Below are 10,093 nucleotides of genomic sequence, written 5' to 3'. Positions count from 1 at the left end.
TCCTGAGTTGAAATAAAATTAAAAAATATTTGTGACAAAATTGGAAAATTTAAACTATGAATATTTGAAGACATTTTAAAATTGTAATTAAGTTTTAGATATGATAATGTTATTGTGTTCATATTTGAAAAGGGTCTGTCTTTTAGAGAAACATACTGAAATAATCATTTATTAAGTGATATGATGTTCAGTATTAGCTTTCAAATAATCTGTGGGTGGAGAGAAGTGGGTGGGAGGACAGATGTAATAAGATTGACCAAGAGTTTTTAATTGTTAAAGCTGTGTGAGATTTACATGGGTTATTTAATATTACATCTTGTCATGTATCTGACACTATAACAAAAATGTTTTTTAATGTTCAAAGCCACAATATAGACTAATTAATCTGAATTTCTGGGTATGTATTTGGAATATTAATATTTCTAAAAGCTACTTTCAAATAAGTTTGCTTTTTAATGAGAAAATTTTGTACTTGTAAGATCCAATAATCAAATTCTTGAAACAACTCTTAAACATTTAATAAATCATTTAGTCAATATATTGATTCTATAAATCAATAAATTTATGTATACTAAGCCAAAAATTTAGATAATCAAGACTATTTTAGTAATATGTAGGCATGTTGAGTGAGACTATTTGCACAGATATGAATGTTTTGTAAGTAGCATAATCACTGCATTAACATACCCTGAATGTACAGTGTTTATAATCTCACTTTTACTACCATCATCTCCTCAGAAAGGGTCAATTCTACTTAGTTTTATACTTGAAGTATTACTGTGCATCTAATAAACAAACAGGACCTTACTTTAGTTTTGAATCATGATAAGAAGTCTGGAAGTATTTTCATTAGTCCAAGTGCTCAGAGCTGTCATCAGAATACCACAGCTTCCTGCTCAACCACTTTCAGCAGGTTGACTTTATGACCACATGCTTGCCTTAACATGGCTGCAACAGCTCTAGGCACCTGTATCACATTCCAAGTACATCTCTAGCACATCTGTCCTTATTAATAAGAAATATCATTTCCTATACAACTCCCTACATTTCTTGTAAACCTCATTGGGCAGAACTGGGCACATGGCCAACTTAAGGTGTAAAGGAGACTGGAAAACCATCATCTGACAAAGGGGGATGGGATAGCTATGACTGCATTGGAGAAATCCTGAGGTTCACCCCCTATTCTAGACCAAACATATTGCTTCTTTTTATTTTAATTTTTTATTTTTATTTGATTTTTTAAAATATATTTTATTGATTTTTTACAGAGAGGAAGAGAGAGGGATAGAGAGTTAGAAACATCGATGACAGAGAATCATCGATCAGCTGCCTCTTGCACACCTCCTACTGGGGCTGTGCCCGCAACCAAGGTACATGTCCTTGACCAGAATCGAACCTGGGACCTTTCAGCCCGCAGGCCGACGCTCTATCTACTGAGCCAAACCGGTTTCGGCATATTGCTTCTTTTTAAACAATCAGTTTTTCTTACCATAGGACATAGCTGAAAAGGCTTTTGGGTCAGCAATAAAAAAAAATCCAGTGAGATAAAAGAAGCAGAGTTCTAGAGTTAAAAACATAATCAAGGGTAAAACCTGAATATGCACTGAAGGGAATAAACTCACAAGCATTAAGACACATGCTGTTTCCAGGTACTTTTGTACCTGCTACCTTGTTCAGTCCTCACAGCAATTCTATAAATGAGGTAATCGACATTATCTCCATGTTATGCATGGGGGGCAAGAGATGCATAGAGGTGGCTTGTTTAGTGTTCACACTGCATTACTCTACCCCTCTGACATAGGTCATAGTCCCTTACCTAGCTTACCGAGACCACAGTCAGACACAAGTAGGGGAAGAACAAGAGGTCTACTATTTATATGTTCAGCACAGTACTAGGCATATTCCATTTTTCTTCCTCCTAGTGGCCATGTCAAGAAGGTAACATTTGGATTCTGGCTACTTCTCTGATAATGGGATCTTCTGCCAGAGGTAGAGGCACTAGGGTGGCCCAGAGCAGAACTTGCTCTTTGTGGTAGCTGTTACTAGCCTGCCCACACAGGTCATACATGTTATCTTGGATCCCACTAACTCAGTCTGGCATTGGTAGATAGTGGGGAGCCTCATATCCATACCTGTGGGTCTTTAAGGCTTGGCAATGTCACTGTCCTCAGAGTTGGCTGCCATGCTGCCAATATTGCCAGTAGTTTTTGCTCTTTGTCTTACAGAATGAGTGTGATGTGCATTAGTCTCCTAGCCACCTGTGGGCCCAGTTCAGATTCTGCTAGGAAAGCAATATGACCTTTCTCATGCCCCCAAATTCTCTTCAGGCCTTGAATACTGTGCCTTCCATAGAAGCAAACAGTTCTTGAATTATATTAACTTTTGGTCACTGCAATATTTTGCTCACTACCAGGGCCTTTGGAGGCCACCTCTCATCCATCCTGAATCACCATCCTTAGGGCCTTCTTAGCTATATCTCTTGCTCTTCAAACCCTCTGTGTTCCTTTTTCAAGTGTGTAAAATATATGCTTGCCACACACCTGCCCTTTCAGACCAGAGTTCTTTTTGGTTTAGCATATATTGAATAAAGCATCACTAGCCTCACTCAGGAGCTAAGCTTTTAGATGATCAAAAATGTATTAATACATTTTATTTCACCTGTTCATTTATACCCTACCAAATTGGTGAGAGAAATCTAAATAAAACATGTCATATGAGCATCAATTAAAGGAGGGTGCAAAAACAAACACAAAGGTAGAAATCAAACACTAACCTTTAATCCAAGAACTGACAACTAAACCCACGGAAGCCATTTGGGGTCTTTGTCATTTGCCATGTGACAATGTGTTCTTCTGTAAATTTATTGGTGTGACCAGAGGTCACTGATGGACTCAGGAGGAGATAATTAATCTAAGTCTCTGTTAGAGAACAGAGGGAATGTTTTATTCAATGCCCCAAATGCAAAAGAAGAGCTATAACTGAATGCATATTCAATACCCGTCAGATCAAGTGAGAGATACAATAACATGGTTGTATACAGCAGCCTGACTTTGGACAAATCTTTTTTTTTTGTTTTGTTCCCCTCATGCTGAAACTAAAATATCTTCTCAATAGTCTCTGCTTGGATTTTTTAAGAAGTTCAGCAATCAAATGGAGAATAATCTTCATTAGAGGACTGATAAATGTCTGCAAATTATCTGTGTATGTAAATTCTGGTTACTTAATATTAATCTGAGTAGAAAATAAAGGACTTAACCTAAAACCCATTTTGATCAATGTCTGATTCTGAGATCCTGAACCTTTCATCCAGTAACTTAAAAAAACACACTAGCTGAAACTGGTTTGGCTCAGTGGATAGAGCGCCAGCCTGGGGACTGAAGGGTCCTGGGTTCGATTCCCGTCAAGGGCACATACCTTGGTTGCGGGCACATCACCAGTAGGGGGTGTGCAAGAGGCAGCTGATCCATGATTCTCTCTCATTGGTGTTTCTAACTCTCTATCCCTCTCTCTTTCTCTCTGTAAAAAATCAATAAGAAACATATATATATATATATATATATATATATATATATACACATACATACACACACACACACACACACACACACACATATATATATATATATATATATATATATATATATATATATATATATAACACTATACAAAACTTTAAGGTAAGTGAAGGAAAAGGTAATCCTCTTAGAATTTAGACAAGTTTCCTCTAAAACACTCTGGTATTGAGTTCAGAATATATAGGAAGTCAACATTCAGTATTCTACCAGCTATACTGTAAAATTGTAAGCTGTGTCCTCTTGCATGTAAACAAAGCTTTAGTGTGTGTGTGTGTGTGTGTGTGTGTGTGTGTTGTTTTTGTTTTTGGTGCTTTCTCATATATGGCATGCTCATACAGTAGGTTCGGGTTTTTTTGTTTGTTTTTGTTTTTTTCCCCTTTTCCTTGATTTTGGTGACCTAGTGAACATTTCCACACACACATACATACACTAAAATTTTAAGGCAATTCCACATTCCCATTCCATAGAGTTAGTGGTGTCCCTCGTGAGAAAACTTGGGCCAAATTTTTCTTCCCCTTCAGTGGCCAACCAGGAATAGATGGTGTAACTGGGGCAAATAGAAATATGACCATAGTCTTAACAGAAAATATAGAAACAACCATACTGAATATAAAAACAGGCACTGGACCAATGTGAGCATAGTGAAATGTTTGGGTTTTGGCAGAACTTCTGTAGTGGTTGAAGAGTTTATTTTTCAATGGCCATACAGTGGTATCTAATCATCTCCCTGTTGCTACACAGTTTATTTGAACTAAAATGAGTTTGAATATTTGTACTACAAAATGTTTATAAGTAAACTTTTAAAAGAGCAAGTTCCTTGCATTTTAATAAACCAGAATTATGATATTGTGAAAGGAGGGTTTATTTTGATAAAGGATTTGTTTTTTGAAGACAGGAACAGTAACTGGAGTAGATATTAAAAGCACTGGCAATTTATCCTGGTGCCAGAGAAAGATCCTCAGAATAATTCGTTAGCTTCTACCCACCCAAACTTTCCCTTTCCTTTTAGGGTCTTTGCTGAAGTACAGAATAAGTCGGTCCCTTTCCCTACATATTCTCATGTGACCAAAGAAATAGAAACTTGGGCCTAGCCAGTGTGGTTCAGTGGTTAAACATCAGCCCAGAAACCAAGAGGTCTCTAGTTGGAGTCCCGGTCAGGGTGCATGCCAGGGTGGGGGCATGCAGGAGATAGCTGATCGATGATGTCTATCACTCTCTATCCCTCTCTAAAAAAATAAATAAAAATGTATTAAAAAAAAAAGTTGGAAGAAAAGTTGCTAAGAGCCAATAGGTAAACACTTACTATATTGAAAAAGCCTGAAGTATTAAGTTTATAATGTATTTACAGCATGTAGTCAGACTTGGGGAGATGCTATATTTATTATCTTGGATGCCAGGAATTAGGGATGAGTATCTGAGGATAGTTTAGTTAAATTGGAATGAATTGGAGGCAATAGGGGACTTCTGAAGGGACACTACTTTGTATGTCCTTGGAAACTAGTACTGTGCTTGTGAATGGCCCCAATTTGCAGTATTTAGAAAACACCATGAGACATTAAGGACTATAAAGGAAGGTACTCAAAAAGTTAGAAATGTTACCCTGAGTTTATATCTACTTTCCCATAGAGCCAGAGTTTGGTGTCTCCAACCACCTGAATGATGTGCTTCTTACTGAAGTGATTTGGTTTCCAAAATCTATTTACAAAGATTTATGTCCTGCTCTCTGAAAGTTAGATAGATAGATAGATAGATAGATAGATGATAGATAGATGTAGATATAGATGGATATAGATATATAGATATAGATATCTTTATTGATTTCAGAGAGAAAGGGAGAAGGAGAGAGAGAAACATCAATGATGAGAGAGAATCATTGATTGGCTGCCTCCTGCATGACTCTCCACTGGGGATCGAGCCCACAACCCAGGCATGTGCCCTTGGCTAGAATCGAACCTGGGACCCTTGAGTCAGCAGGCTGGCGCTCTATCCACTGAGCCAAGCTGGCTAGGGCTTAAAATATATTTTATTGATTTTTTACAGAGAGGAAGGGAGAAGGATAGAGAGTTAGAAACATCGATAAGAGAGAAACATTGATGAGATGCCTCCTGCACATACTGGGATGTGCCCACAACCAAGGTACATGACCTTGACAGGAATCAAGACCCTTCAGTCCATAGGCCGACGCTCTATCCACTGAGCCAAACCAGTTAGGGCTGGAAGTTTTTTTTTAATACAGTTTAGATACCCTGGTGAAGAAATTGCTATACAACTGACTAATGAGAAAGACATTTCAGAGCCAGCTTTTGATAGGAAATTATCCAAATTGGATAGAGAAAAAAGAGGTCTGTCCCACTTTGTGACTTCCGCCTATTAGAGACAGATATCCACAATAATCCTATTGGTAAATTACTAAAATTGCAAAACGAGATTAAAGCAGCATCAGAAATATATTTTTAAAAGAGTGGCTGCCAGGGCAAAACTTTTAGCAAATACTGGATTGTCCTGCATTATGTACCAAGTTCAGAACACAGAGGCAAGAAGAAAATCTAAAATGAAGATGAAACTCTTATCACTGACATTCTAATTATTAATGGACTGGGTCCAAGACAGTAAGACACATCCCTTTGGATTAGGTTAGCTGACATATAACCAAATGAAAATCCTCATTTCTCATGTGGGTGTCCTGCATATCTGTGTTACTTACTGATGCTCTGACAAGACCAGTGGCTATCTCTGACAGGTGAGACATCTTAGAGATGAGGTGTTTTCATTGGGCCTCTACCCACTTACCAAGACAAAGTTCTTACAGCTGTTGATAGTTCTGCAGGTTGTAAGTTCACTCCTCTGGCAATAAAAGTAGCCACTTCCATCCACAGTTGGTGTTTTCCTCATCTTCTTTTCAAAGATAAGTCCTATATCCCAAACCCCCAAAGTGGGTCATGATCTGATTGTCAAAATGACCTTCCACCTGTACTACCAACCCCAAGCACTGAAGAAGGGTGGACTGGTCTCCTCAGTGTCCCAGCTCACAACCCTCACTAACCCTTAATTTTCAGTAAATAACTTGCAGCCCTATTGAAAGCATTTATCGGCTCAGTAGTCATGGCCCTTTATTGTGTTGTAGCCCTCATCCCAAGTGACAAGGGGAACAAAACCAAGGATTGTGTTAAGATGATGGAGTGCATATAAGAGTCTAGTCAACATATGGTTTGAATCCCCAGGTAAATCTGTAATTTGGCCATCCTTGACATTAGTGGACCTGATAGATGGCCTGAGCCTTTCTTTTGCAAATTATAAGTGGAGAAGCAGAATGTCCTTTGTTGATTGGACTTGGGCACAGAAAACAAAATTCACTGGGAAGAAATTAAAAAATTTCAAAATTAAAAATTTTCCTTTAATACAAACTTGGGCATTGTTTGTAAATACCTAATCTAAAATAATGAGTGGAAGACAATTTTAAAAAGCTCAATGAAATATATTAAATTACTTGGAAAAGTAAAAAGGCTAATTGCAAAATATTATATACAAAGCTTAAAAGTATTCAAAAGCATTTCAAATACCAATGAGTTTCAAATGAAGTATTTTATTCACATATTACTTGTCTTTTTAACATACACGCACACACACACACACACACACACACACTGACACACTCTGACTGGTTTGCGTAAACAAGGGTTGTCTAAATATTCTAATGAAAAATGAAAAATTAGGGGGGAAGAAATGAGGAACCTTTGTAATAATATGAACAATAAAGATTGATTTATAAAAAAAAGAAAAATGAAAAATTAAAAAATATATTAATTTTTCATTGTTATACACAGTTACATCCACATCACTTACAAAGCTATTACTGATTCTGTCCACGGAAGCAGAATGGTTTTGGAAGATGAAACTTGTGGGTAAATTCATCTGTGAAACATAACTGAGATCTCAACATGAGAAAGCTGACAAAACATGAATTTTTGCTGTGAAATTTTTCTTTGCAAAATATGGAGAATAGTCTATCAATGGCCAGTAAATAAGAGAAGGTGGCGAACTTTTGTAGTCAATTCTCACAGTATTGTGCAAGGGTTATCAAGAAAGCTGTTCAGTCCTTCTCCGGGACCAGTTTCAGAACTTTGCCAATTGCAATGGTCTTACCCTCATCTCTTAAAGTAAAACGACCCATCTGAGGAAAATCTTTGAATGTCTCAAGGCAGATAGTTCCTGCTGTCCTTAAACGGGCAATGCACACCTGATCTTGTTTCACAAAGCGGGGCCGCGTCTTACTTTTTTCTCCGGATTTTTTGTCTACCAAGGAGATTAAGGCTGTTATTTCAACTTCCTCAATACAAGTATGAATGTGCAGCACCGCATTATAACCTGGACAGATGATGGACTTGTGCTCAATAATCACTATCTGAACATCAAATGTGCGTCCAGAATGGCAAAGATTATTGGGGTCACAAAGTATAAATCCTGGAAGAATCTCTTCTTCTTCAATTCCCTTCAGTCTGATTTTAAGATTTTCACCTGGGGCTACATAATCAGTTTCAGCATCATCAGAAAGTATCCCAAGAACTTCCACACTGTGCTTGTTTGGCATCATCACAAGCTGCTGGCCTTTATAAATGGTTCCTGATTCCAGCTTGCCCAGGACCACAGTACCCATATCCTTGTACTTATCCACAATTGGCAGTCTAATGGGTCCATCAATTGATCTGCTGAAGTTTGGCATGTTATCCAAATACGGGATAAAGGGTAATCCAGTGTACCAGGGACAGAAATCTGATTGCTCTTTAATATTTGCCCCTGTGAGCCCTGAGCACGGCATAAAGTGAATGTCCTTTTTGGGACTGAAGCCGACTTTTTTCAAAAAGGGCACCAGTTTTTCTTTACATTCTTCATATCTCTCGATGCTCCAATTCACTGTGGGATCGTCCATCTTATTAATAAGCACTACTAAATGCTTTACACCTGCTGTCTTGGCCAACATAGCATGTTCTCTTGTCTGTCCCCCTTTTTCAAAGCCAGTTTCAAACTCCCCTTTCCTGGCAGAAATGACCAGTACAGCCAAATCAGCTTGAGAAGCACCACCGATCATATTTGGGACAAAACTCTTGTGGCCAGGGGCATCTAGAATGGTGAAATGTTTCTTTTCTGTTTCAAAATAGGCACGACCCACTTCTACTGTTTTACCCTTGTCTCGTTCTTCTTGATTTGTGTCTAAGGCCCAGGACAAGTACCAAGTTTCTCTGTTTTTTTCTTTAGCTTCTCTTTCATATTTCTCAAGTGTCCTTTTGTCAACCATCCCTGTCAAAAACATTATCTGTCCTCCAATGGTTGACTTGCCAGCATCTACGTGCCCAATGAATACAACATTTACGTGTTCTTTTTTAGGAGCACCTGAGGGTAGGAGCACAGATTTAGATTTTCTCATCTCCTCTTTCTCCATCATTTCCTGACCACTGTCTTCTGGGGGCCCTGCATCTCCCAGCGAACAACCCCCTGGCTCGGCTTCACTTATTTCTTTATTGTGCTCCCATGACTCCTCTAGAACCATCTCCACCTCTCCGTTTTCTATAACAGGTTCAGAAAGTTCCATGGTAACGGCTGAATTGGAGCCTTCACACAACACTATCTGCTCCTCTTTGGCAAGTTCCACAGGTGCCCCCAGTCCCAGCCTTTTACCTTCAGGTGTGCCCGCGCCGGTGCAGGTTTCGTCAATGCTGGTGGTGTCCGCAGGGGGGTTCTGCGGCGGAGCCGGGCCCCGCAGAAAGGACGGCACGAACTCCGCGGCGTGTACATTAGGCACGAAGGGTTTGGCGTTGACGTTCAGCTGACGGCTGAAGGCCGAGTTGAGGTGCTCATGCTGGGTCTCCACCACTGCTGCTGAAGAGGCTAGGTCCCCGATAGAGGCTGCACCCAAGGCTTCCATGTCCACCTGGTCCCAGCAGTCGGGCGCTGAGTCGCTGCTGCTGCTGCTGCTGCTACCCGTATCCATCATCTGAGGACCTGATGGGTGGCGGGGAGGGAGCGGGGTCAGCAGGATAGAAAGAGCGGGCTATACAGACCGGAGGAAGGCAGCAAGAGCGCGGGGCCAAGGGGTAGCGACACGCACCTTATCGGCAGCACGGAGACAGCGAAGTACTGACACTGCATTCGCAGCTGCGGCAGCGGCGGCAGATATGGCGGCTCAAGCCTCTCTTGTGTGTGAGCGGATCTCCTCCCCCAAACCCCAACCACTTCCGACTCCTCCACCGGCGACCCAGCGCTGGGCACAGATTGACCCCTCGCTGCCATCCGTATGCCTGGCTTCATTCTCAGTCATGGGCTAAGTCCCAAAGTATAATTTTTTAAATGAAAATTTGTAGTTATTTTTCTCACACCATCCGGGAGAGCAATTTGACCACAATTTAATGAATAAACCTGCACAGGCACATCTCATTTGCATTTCTATTCAAAGATTCAATTAAAAATAAACATTTCTATTGAACAAATGGAGGCAGGATGTGGGTTAACTACCTAGAAACCCA

The 10,093-nt window shown here is 39.8% G+C and overlaps 1 protein-coding gene across 1 annotated transcript; it reads right to left on the bottom strand.

Moving 5' to 3' along the window:
- Positions 1-7,353: 7,353 nt before the first annotated feature.
- On the bottom strand, positions 7,354-9,800 carry GSPT2 (G1 to S phase transition 2). The gene is made up of 2 exons (XM_036436182.2): positions 9,679-9,800; positions 7,354-9,572 (listed from the first exon to the last, which is right to left on the bottom strand). Exon 2 carries the CDS (start codon positions 9,562-9,564, stop codon positions 7,666-7,668), a length of 1,899 nt encoding a protein of 632 aa, XP_036292075.1. The 5' UTR covers positions 9,565-9,572; positions 9,679-9,800; the 3' UTR covers positions 7,354-7,665.
- Positions 9,801-10,093: the final 293 nt, after the last annotated feature.

Source organism: Pipistrellus kuhlii, unplaced genomic scaffold, assembly GCF_014108245.1.
Source record: "Pipistrellus kuhlii isolate mPipKuh1 unplaced genomic scaffold, mPipKuh1.p scaffold_m20_p_131, whole genome shotgun sequence".
Lineage (NCBI taxonomy): Eukaryota > Metazoa > Chordata > Mammalia > Chiroptera > Vespertilionidae > Pipistrellus > Pipistrellus kuhlii.
This window is presented reverse-complemented; position numbering and strand designations above follow the sequence as displayed.

Coding starts and splice junctions, on each gene's coding strand:
- GSPT2 (XM_036436182.2), bottom strand. CDS start 9,564: ATGATGGATACGGGTAGCAGCAGCAGCAGCAGCAGCGACTCAGCGCCC.